Source organism: Trachurus japonicus, chromosome 7 (assembly GCF_045865225.1).
Source record: "Trachurus japonicus isolate A0001 chromosome 7, Traja_1.0".
NCBI classification, from domain to species: Eukaryota; Metazoa; Chordata; class Actinopteri; order Carangiformes; family Carangidae; genus Trachurus; species Trachurus japonicus.
This window is the reverse complement of record NC_140913.1, coordinates 7,500,523-7,518,553: the sequence shown is the minus strand read 5'-3', so window position 1 is coordinate 7,518,553 and position 18,031 is coordinate 7,500,523. Positions and strand designations below refer to the sequence as shown.

At 40.8% G+C, this 18,031-nt stretch overlaps 1 protein-coding gene across 1 annotated transcript; it reads left to right on the top strand.

Annotated features, from left to right (window-relative positions):
* Positions 1-1,888: 1,888 nt before the first annotated feature.
* On the top strand, positions 1,889-17,365 carry LOC146984115 (tumor necrosis factor receptor superfamily member 14-like). The gene is made up of 7 exons (XM_085780992.1): positions 1,889-2,097; positions 9,641-9,780; positions 13,037-13,130; positions 13,296-13,421; positions 13,811-13,966; positions 17,016-17,103; positions 17,188-17,365. The coding sequence occupies exons 1-7, from the start codon at positions 2,079-2,081 to the stop codon at positions 17,348-17,350; spliced, it is 786 nt and encodes a 261-aa protein (XP_085637118.1). The 5' UTR covers positions 1,889-2,078; the 3' UTR covers positions 17,351-17,365.
* The last annotated feature ends 666 nt before the right edge of the window (positions 17,366-18,031 follow it).

Genomic DNA, 18,031 nt, shown 5'->3' with positions numbered 1-18,031 from the left:
ATATATTTTACTAATATGATGATGTAACAGTCAATGATCACATTTACTCCTTGTTTCAGATGCATTTTGAAATATCTTTTTTTCTAGGGGCACCAGCTAATATCATGCCTAGGGCACCAAACTGGCTAGGGCTGGCTCTGACCCAGCTGTAGGAAAAAATGCCGAAGCGGAATCATTATTATCAGAATGAGCCTCACTGCGCTCAGAGATGACATCATCCAGGTCAGAGGTCAGTAGGTCAACCTACAGACCCCGGATGTTGATAACAGGTCAGCCTGGACTCTGAGGGGAATAGCACTAGCGTACTGTATCTTACCAAAATATTGGTGAAATGAACGAGTTTCGTGGCAGATAATGTGTTAATTAGAGGCTGCATTGCGCTGCCCCGTGTACTCGCATTATATGGATATAGGCCTACATGGCTCTCGGCTGGATCTAATTTCGTCAGAACGACTTGTAATGACACCAAAGTTATCTGGGTGAGTAAATGATTGTATTTTATGCTAGAAATAAGGCCCAGATTGTGGAAAAAAACAGCAATTTTTAACCAAAACCAAATCTGAAAAGACGGTAAAAATTAGAAGAGATTGTGGGACAGGGAGTTCAAAAATGCTGGATATTTTATCTCACATAGAAGCACTTCATTTTGGTTTGGTGAAGCATATGGAGGACCAATCATCGGGGACTGGAAGCTATACCTACATAAACAGTTTTTAAATAGCTTAGGAAAAGACCTCTTATTTTAAGAATGTACATGCAGATATTCATGCACAGCTTTGTTGCTCCTACCGAGAAGAATTGTAGGTGTACAATCCGTGGTGTACATAAACCTCTACTCATGGGTACTCTTGCATACGTTGTGTGAGTTTGATGTTATGATAAAACTATAATTTGAAAGAAATATCATGTTTTTGATATGCCAACAGTTAGTTATACTCTGTATTCATTATGATTTGTTCCAAGGAAAATTTTCTTCATACACTTTTTTTTTTTCATTGTTTTTGCATTGCAGTAGCTACTTATTAAAAAGAGTGGCATACACCTTTAAGAAATAAGTGGGCGTAACTCATAAGTCTGGAGGGTTTATAGACCCCCTAACCCTGAACTCATAGGGAGCGCTACAGTCCGGAAAAAGCTCTGTTGGGACAGGGTCAGGCAGACCACTTCGTCTTTTTTTTAATGAGTTAGGTTTCGTTCTTATCTTTTAGTTTGTATCTTTTGTTTAGGGACTAGGTGTGGAGATAGTTTTGGCTGTGACTCACTCTGAAGATATGCTTCCTTTTTTGCACACATGATTGTGCTGTGGTTCATTTAGGCTACTTGTAACCATAAATGAATTGTTTATTTATTTATTTTTACACCTTGCTCTCTCCGTTTATTTGTGTTATGGAGCCCCAGGACAAACGGGGAATAACAGTAGGCTATTAAATACTTGCTCCTCCACTAGATGTATTAGAACAGTGACTTATTTTACTTTGCTCTTACAGAGTTGTACCCTGGCCACGTGTCACTGATTTCTTCTTTATGACACAGCACTTTGCACTTGATCCTAATAAACTTGATCTGACTGTTTATTGCTGATTAAACTTAGTGGTTCATGACAATGAAAAGAGGTGTATCTACCTCTACCACTGGAGGAGGAGCTGTCAGAGTCAGCCCATAGAGCCTATATAAAGTCACATGTGCCTGAATAAGCCCTTTGGCCAGCCTGCAGTATCTGGTGTATGTGTGAGTTCCTTTTGATGATAGAAAAGTCAAGTGTTGTTCTTGAGGTTGTTCATAATGTTACACTTGTTAATTTGAGATATTATGCTATCTGTCAATTAAGCAGCATACTGTATAATGTAGCTAATTTAGGTACCCCACCATGTGTTTTATTTCCTACAGACCAGCTCCATTAACACACTGGACTAAAGCAGCTGGGTTGGAGTGGATGTCCCCTGCCTCACTGTGTCTAGAAATCAGCACCTTTTACGGTTTTTAACAACACCTGGCTACTCCTTCTCAAAACTTACGCAGTGAATCTCATATTTCCGAGGACATGTGAAGTGCACTCGTGACGAAGGAAGTGCGGGGCGATGTCTCAGATAAGCGATGGTATGTCGTTTTATTCACACACCTTAATTTGTTAAACTACAGGATAAAGAACTGATCTCGGTATGTTTTTATAGCGCAGATGAAAACTCCCGATGCTTCTGTTCATAAAACTGCGCAGCACACTTCTTTCTTTCTTTATTCGTTGGTTAAAATTGCCACGTCTACTCTTACCCCTATCTCCCGAGGGCTACGGTCTGTACAGTATAGTCTGGGGCAGAGCGATAATCGCTCTGGTCTGGGGCATAGACTGTAAAGTCTGGGGCCATCCCTGTTTTGGTAAGCAGCCGGAAGCAGGGCGAGAAAGACAAGCCTTTCCGTCAAAATAAAAGCACCTAGCTAATAAAATGCGGTGAAACTTTTTAATTTAAGGAATATAATTTAAAGAAGAAAGTAGAAAATCCCCGAGCCATTAAGTTAAACATTTTCTTTTATTGTATTTAATTGTATTACAAGTTATTGTCTATTTTATACGTTTTATGTTGGTGAACGTTTTTACTTTGGTGATTTTCGGATACGCTAGAAGACGGAAGAATGCAGACAAAATTCAGAGTAATCAGAATGGTGACGCGAGGCTGATTCAGTTTTTCCGTCTGTTATTAGTCTGTTCTCGACTTCTCTGGTCATCTCAGTTACATAGCAGGAGTCAGTGTGAGGCTGCAGCTGTTCAACTGCTTCTGACAGAAATAATAATGAAGAAAGGTTAAATATATAGCCTATAAACAGTTAAATCTTAGCGAGAGAGAGACGAGACGACACCCCGTTGTTGAACAGTGGCCAGCTTATTGTCTCGGTCTGTTGTAGTTACCCTTGTAATTTTTCAAGGTCAGAGCAACTGTAACGCTGATAAGACAGGTCTGTATATTTTCATTTTCACTCTGGCAGGTCAGTAAAAAAATGTTCTTGGAGAAACATAAGATGCGTTATCTTCCAGCTTATGTTCATGCTAATGTTGTAAAACTTGCTCTCACATAGTTCAACTGGTCTGTCAGAGCAAACTGTAAAACCTGCAGTGCACAAGTTGTTTTCTCCAAATAAAACATTGGCTGAAACTGGTTCAAACCAGTTCCTGTTTATTACCAGAGACAGCTTGGACTTTGTTATGCGGAAGCAGGAAGTAACGGCCCCATGGGTCCTCAACTCGGAAAAAGTATGTAAATGAACGGGAGTCAAGTTTTATTTCGTGATCCCAATGACCTCTACCTGTTTAAAACGTCACGTTTCATGAAGAGAAACCAAGGGGGCAGTTGTCGGTCTGAGAAGTGAAGCTCACTTCCGCGTTCAAAAACCTGCAATCCCCCCGGCTGTCGCTGGGGGCTGGCTCCAGAAGGGAGCAACTCCAATCAAGCCCCATGTTAAAATAGCCGATTTTACAGCTTAAAAAAACATATTTACAGCCTGGTACATTTTATTTTTTTGGTCTCAACCGATAGTTTCTACCCCCGCACACACTCTGAGGGGGGTGAATTTTTTTTTAACTCTACCGTTTTACTATTATTAGGTTTAAAGTTCTGGCCAATTAGGGCGCAGAACCGTTGAGTGACAGGTCCGGAGACCGCTGCTACGAGGCCAGTGGGCGGGCTCTCGGCCGGCCAACGGCCGCACCGCTCCAAATATGGCAAGTAGAATCCAACATGGCGCGGCTCAAACCCCCGTAGTAGCGGCACAAAACAGACTCCCCCAAACCAATGGGTGACGTCACGGGTGCTACGTCCATTCTTTTTACAGTCTATGAGAGAAACCAGCAGTTTATCGTAAAACGGCAACGGAAGAATGTATTTTGTGTGACAACCGCTCTAGGACTACAGATCTGGTGTCCCACAAAAAATACGTCACCAACTGACACGGGAAAGGATCGGGTGTCAGTGCCCGATCCGTACCCGGAAGGACGCTTCTGCGCATGCGCACTCCCCCCTTCTTTTAGTTTACGGCAGACACCGCGGATATGGATGAAAACAGAGACGTTCCATGAGGAAAAACACAAGCACGTCGCAACGAATTCCCCTCTGTTCTATTTCTGATTAAATTAAATGTAATGTAGACCGATCAGTTAATTGTAAAACATTTATTTATTGATGTAAATGTGGTGATTTCTGCACATACAGACAGCAGCAAGTCAGCACTGCTCCTCTGACCAGCTCCTCCTGAAGCTTCACTTTTCATTTACACAAACTAATCAATGAGACCATAAATTAATCTGCTCGCTTTCTCCACCGGCATGACGACGTCTGGGTGACCGGTCAATCACCTCAGCCGGCCGGCTGCTGCCTCTGAGATGAGCCGAGCAGCGAGCTAACGTTAGCTCCCGGTGGCTACTCCCAGCTATGCTCCCAGCTCTGCTCCCAGCTAGCTCTGCACTTCTCCCAAAACCGGAGCAAACTTCCAAACAGACGTCAGTTGGATAAACTGACCACAGATTAGGACTCTAAACTGTGACTTTCTCGCATGAAAAAATATTTAAAATTAATAAAGTGACGTTTTAACAACGCTACGGCGGACTTTTAGCTGCTCTACTGCTAGGCTATCAGTTAGCATAGCTTTGAAGCTAATGCCGTAAAACGGCGCATGCGCAGAAGCGCTGGAACGGATCGTGTTCCGGGTACGGATCGGGCATAGACATATAAAGAGTAGACGCCGCATCGAACGCTGGGCCTATCAGCGCTGACGAGCGGTGGGGCCGCCATCTTGGACCGGTCTACCGCTCCACTCAGTGCATCTGTTTGGTAGGTGCAATTGATAGTTTCACTAGTGTCAGTGCATTTAATCAATAACTTACTGAATATGATCCCGCCTATTACACGGCGTACGAGTGAAATAATTCATTTGAAACATAATTTTGATCAAAATACTACTTTTATCGATTTATAAATGTTATAATTTAGCACATCTCTGCCTGTCTGGTCTCTTCTCCGCTGTGTTGCTGAGCCTCCTCCCATTTGTTTTCAACAAAGCCTTTTATATTCAATAACTGGATCGATGGATTATCACATATAGTTACAATGTGTGTAGTCTTATCTGTCATAAACAAGATATTATAGGTTTATGGGGCGTGTTTGTGTGGCGGACTACAGGCTCTGATCTGATCAGCAGGTTTGGTTTTCAGCCAGGATGTGGAAGGAGCCTCTACTCTCTCTGTAACAGGTTACAAGTCATTTATCTAACATCACTATTAGTCCGAAGCTTTTTACTGAAGGTCAAAATGAAACATAAGGTAAATATCCTGCATAGTTTCTCTGTTCTGTGCTGCGCTGATCAGAGCGGCGTCCCTAGCAACGGTGTGTTACACTTGACGACCATTCATTATACAGAAATAACCATGTATATATGTCTATGGAAATAACAGCCCGTAGAGAGCAGCAATTGATCAGAGAGCAGCATTCCTGTAATGAATAAATATATAGAGATAAAAGCTATATGTTAGAGAAAATAAAAATATATATAAACCAGAGAATCAATTCATATCAGGTCAGAGAGAGAGAGGGAGGAGAGAGAATAAATAAATAAATATTCGATTCACAAAATACAACCAATAGTAATGTTCAATCTTATTAGTGAAAAGTAATCCCCAGAGCCAGCTGTTTTCGATGGTTTTCTGCTGATTAGAACAGAAATAATATGCTGCACAGTGCTCTGCATCCTGTTACTTCTGCTGCTCGACTGAGTAGAACGACCGGTTCAAGATGGCGGCCGCATTTCTCGCGGCGCAGCGTTCGATGCGGGGTCTACTCTTTATATGTCTATGCGGATCGGGCACTGACATCGGGCACTGTCACTACCCGATTTGCAACGCTACCCGATTTGTGACAGCCACGTACGGCAACTCCACTTGGACAAACTTAGTTGAATTGACTTAGGATCACTGCCCTATGTGCGTCGCCAGAGACGGTTTATCTTTTTATTTTTTTTTTTAAATACTTTATTAGTAATGTAAATTGAGGGTTCGTTGTGGTGGTTTGGATCTTGATGCTCAGAAAACAGGAACAGAGGCAGACTTTTAATGTTTACTGTCGTCTTTTCTCGCCGGCCTAATCACCATGACAACCACAAACAATCACAACTACCACAACACTCACTGAATAAACGAGTCTGCCGCGGCTGTCTTATGACGGACCTCTGCGGTTTTTATTTTATTTTATTTTTTAATCATTTTCACAGTACCGTATTTTAAATTCACAGAACTTTAAGCATGTATGCAAATCGGGCAGTGCCCAAATGAAGTTTGTCCAAGTGGAGTTGCCGTAGGCAGCTGTCCAAGATGGCGGCCGGCCTGCGCATGCGCAGACCAGTTTTGTCACAAATCGGGTAGCGTTGCAAATCGGGTAGTGACAGGCACCATGTGGTCGCCATGGTGACGTCACCTACGCAACCTGTAGTCTTTCTGGTTACAGACTCTTCTGAATTTTATTATATAATAGTTTTACAACAAACGGCTGATTTCTCGGCATGAAACGTGATGTTTTAAACAGGTAGAGGACATATTTCTTTCTCATGGCATAATTCAATCAGATCACGAAATAAAACTTTCAGTCCCGTTCATTTACATGGAGACTTTTTCAGAGTTGAGGTCCCATGGGGGCGTTACTTCCTGCTTCCGCTTAGGCTCTCTATAACCCCTCAATTTTGGCTGACGTGCTCTAAGCTGGAAATTCAAAAAAATGCCTTGATTATGGGCGGGGCTCCAGGAGAAGTTAGATTCGACTCACTAAATTCGACTAAATGATGTTGGTTGCAGTAAAGTAAACTTCACTCTATATTGTACTCTTTAGGCCATAGTCTACTATTAAAGTGAACATTGCCTGTCTTATTTGCTTATAATTTCCACACTTTTTCCAGAATGAATTCAGTCTCATTCTATGTGCATTTAAAGGGATACGCCAACATTTTTTTTGTGTCATATCTCACTCCCGAGTCCATGACAAGCAGATAGACACCATCCTTTCGACTGTGCGTGCAGTAACGAGGGAGAGCCCGTATCGCCCGTAATTAGCTTAACTCAAACGCTAGAAGTGTATAGGTAGTGTTAGCCTGCCTCCACCTCATTTCTTCAGTGAGCTTTTGATAATCAATCAGTAGATTGATGAATTATCATGTAAATGTTACGATGTGCGCATTTATGTAGTCCTGTTATAAGAGATTACGGTTACGGTAGTGTTGTACCGATACCGGTAGGGGGCCCGATACGGCACTAAAATGCTGGCATTGGTATCGGCGAGTAGCTACTAACAAGTGACGCACCGATACCATTTACAAAGGCTAGGGAACTTTGAACGCAGCGCCTTGTGTCTTCTCTCGCCCGACACTCACTGCTGTGTGATCACACGTGTTCAGTGCATGCCGAGCCAAGTAGGGATGTAAACAATTAAATTAATTGCAGTTTATCAATCCTTTTCAAGGAGTTTTCTTGTGTGAAATGTAAACAAGCAAAGCCGACATAAAGTAGCGGGATCTCTATTTAAATGTGTGCGCAGCGCACTGAGCAACACTGTTACCTGTTGTATACTATGGGGTGCTGAAAATTTTGTCACATTTAGCATCAAACCGTGATTTTTTTAGCACATTTACAACAATATTTGTGAATTTAAAAATATACTAAATAGTTAAATCTAAATATTAAATGTTGCACCTAAATGTTAAATCTAAATACTAAATCTAAATCTCAATGTTAAATCTAAATCTAAATCTAAATATTCAATCTAAATGTTAAATCTAAATCTAAATCTAAATGTTCAATCTAAATCTAAATCTATTAAATGTTTCGGGTGAAACTAAATATTTAGCTAATATGCAAATTCAAAATGCCGGTAACCAGAAGTACCAAAATAAAAGCTGAAGGAGGCAAGAGTGTGTTTATGGTGTCAAATAACGAATAAAAAACGATCTTATCTGAAGAAATTGACTCTTGGACTAGATTATTGTAATATTTTACGTATGTTTATGAAATAAATTATGATCAAATTGAAAAGAAAACCTTGCTTTTTCACGTACGCACGGTTATTGTTGCCTACAAGCAACAAATCCCAAAAAAAAAAGAAATTCTAAAAAAAATTAAAAAATGTTTAATTCTAAAAAAAATCTTTAGATTATGTTTATGTTAGGGCTGACCCGATTATCATATTTTGATAATCGAAGGGGCGATAGTAGCGGAAATATTGAAAGTAATGGCAAACAAACACTGCATATCTCCAAAATCAGGCAGGTTTCCAGGATGCCAAGTCACCTACTCATTTTACAGTTTTTCTCGATTGCTAAGACACATTTCTCGAAAGCTTCTCTCATTTTCTCTAAACTGTGAACACAAACCCCAATTTTCAAGCTACATTCACAAAACCTCAGACTCTTCTTGCAAAACCAAACTTTCACCTCAAAACAGTTCAATCTGTGCCCAAAACTGAACTATGTTGTCAAATCATGCCCCAAGTCAATCAAAATTAAAAACACTACTGAGCAGCCACTAAACACTACATAGAAAAATAGAAAACACAACGCTCAGCACATGAAGCTGTAGAAATAAATGTTTATCATTCACTGTAGCTAAATGCATGTTGCAAAACAAAAAACCTGTGCATTTACACTGTAGCACTTCTCTCCTTCCCTTTCTTTCACCCTCCTCCCTCCCTCTCCACATCCATTTCATCCCCTTTTCCTTCCTTCTTCTTTTTTCTTCCCAGTTCATCCCTCCCTCCCTCATCCTTTCTTCCTTCACCCTGTCGTCTCTCATCTTCTCCTCTTGCAAAACAAAAAACCTGTCCATTTAGCACTTGTACATAGTACAAAAACAAACAAACAGAAATCTTGTGCATTTAGCACTTGTATACAGTAAGCCTACGTAAAAAATAAAGTACAAAAATATAGAAATGAGAAGTGCACAACTCAGCCACAGCATCATTTCTCTGTACTGGATCAGGCCACAGAGCTTCGTCCTGAACTAGCTTACAGTATATGTGCCCTCACATCATTGGACACAAGTGTTATCAATTTTGAGTTGTTGTGTTCAACCGGTGAAACTTGTGCTTTACTTGTGTTTGACTTTTGCCACCTGTGCTCAGCATTATGCAACATAGGTGCATCATAATGAAAATATGTTGGTAAGATGTGTCTAAACAGGTGAAAAGTGCTGATGGTTTTGTCAAAAGAGTGACTGATTCAATCAGTGGGTTCAGGCAACTGAGAATTTGGTTCAGACAACAGGGTTTAGTGTTTTAGCAATTGAGAAAAACTCTAATGTAGGCCTAACAATTGCCGATGAGAACCGGTGTCAAAAAGGAAGAAAAAAAAAACAATCGATCACGGACTTAAAGATCGATTACCATGGCAACGAACGAAGCTTCGAAGCTTCGATTTTTTTGGGTCAGCCCTAGTTTATGTATGCTATTTTAAGAAATAAAAACACTCCAAACATTTTTTCCTCACTGGCATCATTGAGTGTACCATAGGGTTAAAACAAAACAAAAGCAGATGTGTTAGCAGCAGAGCTGTAACCAGACCACTGTGGCCAGGTGATCTACTGGTCACTGCTGATTTTACATGATCTACTTTCTGTTTCCAGATGTTCTTATCCTGTTTTGGGTTTTTAAACTCACCTCATCCCAGATCTCAGTGACGTTGTGTCTTCAGAGCAAGAAAACAACAAAGGTGCCATTCAAGATGACGTCTTGTAGAAATCCTGTGACGGCTGCTACTTTGTTGGTAAAGCAGTTTATTGCTGATCATCACAGGGAGCTTATTTTTACTGTACAGAATAAATGTCACACTGCTGCTCCTCTGCATCATCTCTGATTGTGGAACCCTTTTTCTTTTCTAACTCTTTGTCTTTTATCACTAATAGCAATATAGAGCCTAAGCGGAAGCAGGAAGTAACATCACCATGGGACCTCAACTTGGAAAAAGTCTCCATGTAAGTGAACGGGAGTCAAAGTTTTATTTTGTGATCCGAATTAATTGTGCCATGAGAAAAAAATATAACCTCTACCTATTTAAAACATTGCGTTTCATGCCAAGAAATCAGCAGTTTATCGTAAAACGGCAACAGAAGAATGTATTTTGTGTGAAGACTGCTCTACGGACTACACATCTGGTGTCCCACTAAAAATACGTCACCAACTGACACGGGAAAGGAAGGACGCCACCTACGCGACTTGTAGTCTTTCTGATTACGGATTCTTCTGAATTTTATTTTACAATAGTTTTACAACAAACTGCTGATTTCTCGGCATGAAATGTAGGGATGGGAATTGATAAGAATTTAGCGATTCCGATTCCATTATCGATATTGCTTATCGATTCGATTCCTTATCGATTCTCTTATCGATTCTCATTGGGTGAGGGAATAAAAGAGAAATGGGTTTGTTTGCATTAATGCAGTGGTTCCCAACCTTTTTTGGCTCATGACCCCATTTTGACATCACAAATATCTGGTGACCCTTAAATCAAGATGCGCAAGCTCAGATATTTGTATATATGCTGCATTTTATTTGATCTCGATTTATATTCAAAATAGTGAAAGTATAAAGAATATAGTTGTTTAAGATTGTCTGTGGTGTTTTTAATCATAATTTTAAAAAGAAAAATAATTAGTATATTTAATTAATTTTTTAAACAATTACTAGACATTTAAGGAGATCCCATTTGAATTCCAGGCGACCCCACATGGGGTCCCGACCCCAAGGTTGACAAACACTGCATTAATGCCTCTAACATTAAAAAAGTAGACAGGACTGACCTGCCTGGACAGGTTAACACTATTAGACCATAGCCGTGCTCACAGGAGGAATTTAACAATGTTTCCATTACATGGTTTTTATGCATCTGTATTCTTCTCATAGTTATTTTTTCATAACGTTCGTTTTTATGCGGAGTGAGCGAGCGAAAGAGAGAGCGCGCGCAAGAGAAAGACACAGAGCGCACCATTTCACGTGGCTACGAGCAAAACCTGAAACGAGGTGGTTGGAAATGAAGAGAGAAAAACACAAAGAATAGACATTTTCAGGAGACGTTGTCCTGTCCTCACGACGTGAGGGAGGGAGGACCGGAGGGTGTCTCACAGGTTTAGTGATGAGGAAACATCACTGTCCGCTGCATCTGTCAGCAGCTCCGCTCCACGCAGACACGCCACTAACTTTATTTTGTGAGAACAAACGGTGACATGTGGATATAAACACACTAAACACACTAAGCACCCAAATGCGCGAGTTTCTGAACCAAACGGAATCGATAGCGGAATCGTTAGCAGACAGGCACACGATTCCAGGAATTGATCCACGTTGGAACCGGTTCCGAAGAGGAACCGGTTTTCGATTCCCATCCCTAATGAAACGTGATGTTTTAAACAGGTAGAGGACATATTTTTTTCTCATGGCACAATTCAATCAGATCACGAAATAAAACTTTGACTCCCGTTCATTCACATGGAGACTTTTTCCAAGTTGAGGTCCCACGGCGACCGTTACTTCCTGCTTCCGCTTAGGCTCTCTATTTTTACTCCACAGGTTCAAGACTCCTCCCTAATGTTCATGTTTTTATATTTCTAATTTTATTGACTCTTGTGTGAAGTAATTAAAAGTTGAATATAGAGAATGCTTATTAAAAGCTATATTTTTTCAAAAATATAAAGTAGGCTATTGCTTTTCCAGAAAAAAATATATTTAGTCTAAATTAACAAATTTAAGAAATTTTGACGGGCTTCTTGTTGGGGTCACTTCTCCCGGTTGTGTGCATTTGTTTTCAACAAAGCCTTTTATAGTCAATCAGTGTATCGATGGATTATCATATATGTTACAAAGTGTGTATTTGTGTAGTCTTATCTGTCATCTGTCTTATCTCCAATTAAAGGCCACTTTCCCACTGTGGTCAGATGCCGATTGTTAGTGTGCTTAAACCAGAAGGTCTGGTTTTAATGTGACACGTGGCCCTTTGAAGAAAGTCACCTCCTCCCAACCTCCTCCAACCTTCTCTCAGTATTACAATAATAATAGCGCAAAGTTCGAAATGTAACATCAGCTGAACTCTGTGAACATCTGTGCTTGTGTTGTTGACAGGAAGTGTTTAAAAAGAGGTTTCACACCCCTGTGTGGGGGTTGTGCACTGTGAGATTCAGCTTGCAGCTACATCGCAGCTCCATATTCTCTCTACACTTTAAACCAGCAGGCCTGGTTTTAATGTGACGTGTGGCCCTTTGCAGAAAGCCACCTCCTCCAATCTTCTCTCACTAATACAATAATAATGGCACAAAATCAGAAATGTAACATCAGCTGAACTATGAACATCTGTGCTTGTGTTGTTGACAGGAAGTGTTTAAAAAGTTGCATGTAGTCACTCACCTCACACAGCCTGCTCTCCCCACCACAGAAACAAACACTTTTTCCTTGTTGTGATGATTTCTTTACAAAAATAAGCGGTCGAGCAGTACAGTGGTAATATCCAAAATATCTCCGAATATCGCCGTCTAGCCATGGTGTAACTCTGGTTTGCCTGCATCAATTTTAGTCGCGTTTTTTGCTCCCCCCAACACTGGTTGACCATCAGGACAACGATTTAGGGGTCAAAAATGACTGGAATTCTCCTTTAAAGGGTAAATGATGATAAGGGGAACTCCCACTTTTATAGCAGAAATATAATGGTGGATTTTGATAAACAATAATAATATGAACTGATTAAGATGAATGCAGATGAACAACACAGTTTCCTTTTGTTGTTCCATGACATCAGTAAGTATCAGTGCAGAGGTTTCTGGGGAACAGCCCCAACAGTCCATGCAACATTTTTGTGAAGGTTCAAAGTGCTTTACTCTAAATACTTGGTTTATAGTGGGCCAAAGTCAAAGGGGTGTTGTCTATAGCAGATTAAACTGTTTTTCCTTTGCATGTAAATCAGAGAAGTGAGATCTGATCACAACAAGGCCTGTGTCAAAGTTCACTGACACAAACTATTTTGTTGTTCTTCACAGATACTTATGATAAGAGTCTTCCGAGGAAATACACTCACATGTCATCCAGCAGAGTATCAGATAGGAAATGAATGTTGTCCAATGTGTCCAGCTGGTAAGATCCAACTTGATGACATAATGTTACTATCATGTCAGTAAAAAACCTGTGAAAAGTGTGCATTTTTTAATTTCCATTTTACAATTTTTACCTTCAAATTTACACTTTCATGCAGTAGAAATGTATTATATGAAATTAAATTGTTGGTTTTCTTCTCAACAGGAAGTAGAGTTAAAACAGACTGCACAGAGTTCAGAAGTACTTCCTGTCTGCCCTGTATTGACGGAACATTTGTGAGTCAACCAACTGGACTTAAACAATGTTTTCCTTGTACAAACTGTAATTCAGGTAATATTTCCTAATTCTTTGTTAAAATTTGTGTCTAAACTTGATTGAAATCATTAAGTAAGAATATTACTGCAGAACCCTCAGTTTGAGACATGAGACAACTGGTAAAGATTGATTTGACAGAGACCTTTGAAGATGCAAAAACTTTGATTCATTTGGAGTAAGATTGATCATATAGACATTGATCATGATAGATAATGATTCGTTACATGGAGAAGCAGTCTTCTGAAATACAGCAAAACCAATCAAAACAGGCTTTTTACAAACCACAAGTCATGAGACATTCCACATGATGACAACTTTTTTTCTGAAAACACGTGGTTTTATTCTGCACAAAAAAACAACAACAAAGTTTTGAATCTTCATATGTAACCTCTGTGTGTTGACAGGTTCTGGTCTGAGAACAAAGAGTTCATGTACAACAACATCAGATACAGTTTGTGAACCACTGGAAGGACACTTCTGTATAGACACTAAAGGGAACAGCTGTCTGGCAGCAAGGAAACACACAACATGTCTTCCGGGACAATACATCAGAGAAAAAGGTTGGTTCTTTTCTTCTAAGAAGTAAAAACCATCTCAAATAGTTTTACAATCTTCCCTCTCAGGCCTCCACAACAATTCAATGAGCCAAGTTTGTGATTCAGTTTGATGATTGGTTCACTGTTTTTCTAGTTACTCGTGGCCAAACTAATGACAGGTAACAGAATGTCTACTACTGTAGCTAAAACTCACCTATAATACACATGATCAGTCAGTGCTGAAATGAGCAGAGCTGATGCTGGCTGGATTTTGTGTAGAGCTATAGATGGGTTTCTTGTGTACAAACAATACTAGGTGCGCGCGCAACCAGGGGGCAAAAGACTGCTCGGAGTGAACTGATATCAATGTAGATGCCGTATTGTTTGTAGGGCTGCAGCCGATATCCGAGTACTTGTACTCGTTCGGCTTCAGCAGTAGCCTATCCTCCCCCCCGGTCGGACGGTCTGATGGGGGGGGCGGATAGCTATTTGAACACATTAGCTAGCATTAGCATGTTACCGTCGCAACGCGACCTGCCCATCTGCTGGTGTGTGTAAGTGCCTGTGTGTGCGAGGAGGAGAGAAAGAGAGAGTCATATCAGACCCATATAAAATTCCCAGAATGTATCTCATAATTTTCATTTATACATATCTTTGGTCAGTATGATATAAAATGAAAAATCTTGACAGCTGGACTTTCAGATACTCCCAGTCCCACATGCTGGAGCTTTACACTGCTGACTTGCCCTGTGATTTTCAGCCTAAATATGAAAGGAGGCTGACAATCGGTTCTGATGAAACAAGTCAGTGGTCCTGAAATGCGTGTTTGCCTTCTATAATACACATTCTACATCTCGCGACTTTTTTCCACACACGGGCAGAGCTCAGTGGGAAACAGTAGGAGAGACACAGGAGGGGGAACTGGGACACGACACCGGAGGGAGAAGCAGGTCCGTGCAACTGTGCGCCACGGACGTGCACAAAAAAACAATCGAGTGGCATCGTTTTTGGGTTGTGAGTGTGCATGACGCGCGTCTACACTGAATGGGTTTGAGTGCGCAAAAGAGGCTTCATCTGAAAGGCCCGCCCCATGCACACCGGTTTAACCAAGGCGGCGGCCAAAATCACCCAGGCAGCTCTCATGCATGGTGCTTTGGGTACCTCGGCGTTTCCTAATCCCAGTGCAGGGACTTTGAGCGTGTCTCCGTGTCCCAGCGCATTGACTTACAGGCGCACACAAACAGAGACCGAGAAATATAATACTGGTAAATTTTTAGAACTCAGTCGCAGGCTGCATTGGAAGGTTCGGCGGGCCGGGTTTGGCCCGCGGGCCGCCAGTTGATAATCACTGCTATACACTGAAGCTTTGGATCTGGTGTAAACTACTGCACGATTCAGGGCACTTTCACACCTAATAGTCCGGACCAAGTCCGGACTTTTTTTTTCCATATAGTCCAGTAACTTTACATATAGTCCAGTAAAGTTTGCTTTCACACTGCTATTATGACATCGGACCAAAGGATCTACCTACGTCATTACCCGCAAGGGCTGCATCTGCTTCTAATTCTCAGTGATTGGCTTGTGGATGACCGTGCGTCTCACGTTTGTTTTGGTCGTAGTCATAATTCTACCAGCGGACCTTGGTCCAGGATAGTCCGGACCGAGACCACCTCCCGAGGCTGGACCTCGGTCTTTAGTCCGGACCGTGGTCCAGGGGAGCTTTTGCTGTCAAAGTCAGAATCTTAATCTTTATTTGCCATTTGTGCATACACACATAGGAGCTTTCACATCTGTCACTTTGGTCTGAACTATCTGGAAAGTCAGAAAGTCCAGACCAAACAGGGTAGGTGTGAAAGCGCCGTCAGTCTGCACATACAACCACAATAACAGCTGGTTTTCAGTCAGTCCACATGTAACTCATAAAACAATGAGTTTCTGTTTTCAACATGTCCTCAGTAAATTAAAAACTGTTGTTAAGCATATCATTAAGTGGTAGGAAAATAAACTGTGAAACTGTCCATGTGTCCAATCTGTAGTCCCACACTCAAATGTTTCATTTTGCTGTACCCACTCCAACAGTCTGCATATCAAAAACTGTATAACATAGTTAGTATTAGTGCTGTAGTTTGATCAACTAATGCATTTTACCAGCTCATCTGTCAAAACAGTGTCACTCATTAAGCATTCAAATAACAAACTTTCTCTCAGGAGAATCATCTCCATCATACAGTTTTGTCTACTTAGTTTGAGCTCACTGAAAACATTTGACAGTAGTGAAAATGAAACGAGGGCTACAGCTGGTGCACTTAATGCGCTTGAATAGGCAAAGAATGGTAAATGATTATAAACTGAACACCCATGACCCAAATTCAAGAAAACAACCAGGAAGACACTCACAGAGAAAAAAACAAACAAACAGAAAATCCAAAAATGTAAAAGAGTGAAACACGGTTCAGGACAGATTCAGGAAGACGACAGTGATGAACTAGCAGGGACTTATGCACACAAGAAAGGGAGGGAGGGTTGGGCACAGATGGGACACATCAGGGTGGAGCAGAAACAGAGAGAAAACTGAAGAAAGTTATGAAATAAAACATGAATGGAAACAAAAGCAAACCCAAAGTGTTGCACATTTGCGGTTAACACAGGCAATAAAAAGTCCAGATACATTTCCAATAGCAGTTACATTTCCTAAAGGTCAAAAGTTTAAAAGTAGGGATTAAAAATAGGGGCAAACTAGCATAAATAACTTAACATGTTGATAATATCAGTGCTGTGTACAGTAAACACTAGTTGGTTTGTTCATGAAGTTGATGAAACTTTGTCCTTTATACTGAATTAAAATTCATCTTGTTCTATATTAAAGAGTGAACAGTCACTTTGGAAACTGAAACAAAAAGATGTTCAATTGAATATTTCAATTTAAGTTTCTTATTCAAATGTCTAAATAATCAGTGTTTTTAATCTGCAGAGTATCTGAAGGTCTGAAGAAGTGTAATGATGTAACAAACACTGTGACCCTGTCATACATTATGAACAAGTTTCAACATGTGTGTTATTTGTGTTTGTACAGGAACAGCCTTCTCAAACACTGAGTGCTCTTTCTGCAGTGAGGGAACATTTTCTAATGGGACATTTACTTCTTGTCGACCACACACACAGTGAGTGACACTTCACTTCACATACTGACACAAGATTTTTGTAGTTGCTGTATATTTTCCTGTAAAATGTCTCTGTTATTCCAGATGTGGATCAGGAAGTCAGCTGGTAAAACCAGGAACAGCTGAAAGTGACACTGAATGTGGAGAAGAGGAGAAAAGTTCAAATATGGCAGTGATTGTGGTCAGCATTTTGGTGCCTATAGTGATAATGGGATCTATAATAGCTGTCTGGAAACTACGTAAGTAACTATGTAAGAGCTGCGTGCAGCCAAAGAAAGTGTTATGGTTTAATAGATGATTCAATCAAACCATGATTGAGATGGTATTCATTGGTTTTGTTTTTAGGCAAAATAAAAAACGGAGATTCTCCAGACGTGATATGACACACTGGTAATGCCAACATAATGCCACCAGTATCAGGTAAGTTGGCCTCATTATCTTCCTTGTGTTCTCTGTCATTGACTTAGCTAATGTCACTCTGAATCTCAACTTCTGAACCATATATTATATGAACATATTTCTCTCCTCGGTATAAATGCTGGAGTATTGTCTATGCAGAGGGCGGAATAACCACTGGACTGGCCATACTGGTGGGCTGATGGTTATAATGTGGTCTGGTCAGCGGGTACCCCCATATAACTGGCTTGTCGGCACAGCCCATTGGTTAACTATCATCACGCTGGATCGCACCGGTACTCCCGTACAGTCACAACTCACTGGAACCCCCAAGATATTGTTTGGCCAGACATGTCCAAGGGGAGGAAAAACAAAGGTGAGACCAACAGTGAAGCCTCTACTATGGCCGCCGACGTAGAGACGGAGCTGGTTACTATGGACGCTGTCAGGAAACACACAGCAGAAGGCACATTACACTGAGATGCTGGACAATCAAATGGACACATTTAATACGTTTGTTTGCATGCTCATG

Bases quoted from the DNA above. Each gene is read 5' to 3' on its own strand.
- LOC146984115 (XM_085780992.1), top strand. The intron at 9,781-13,036 runs GTAAAGCAGTTT...TGTTCTTCACAG, and splicing joins TGACGGCTGCTACTTTGTTG to ATACTTATGATAAGAGTCTT. The intron at 13,422-13,810 runs GTAATATTTCCT...GTGTGTTGACAG, and splicing joins TTGTACAAACTGTAATTCAG to GTTCTGGTCTGAGAACAAAG.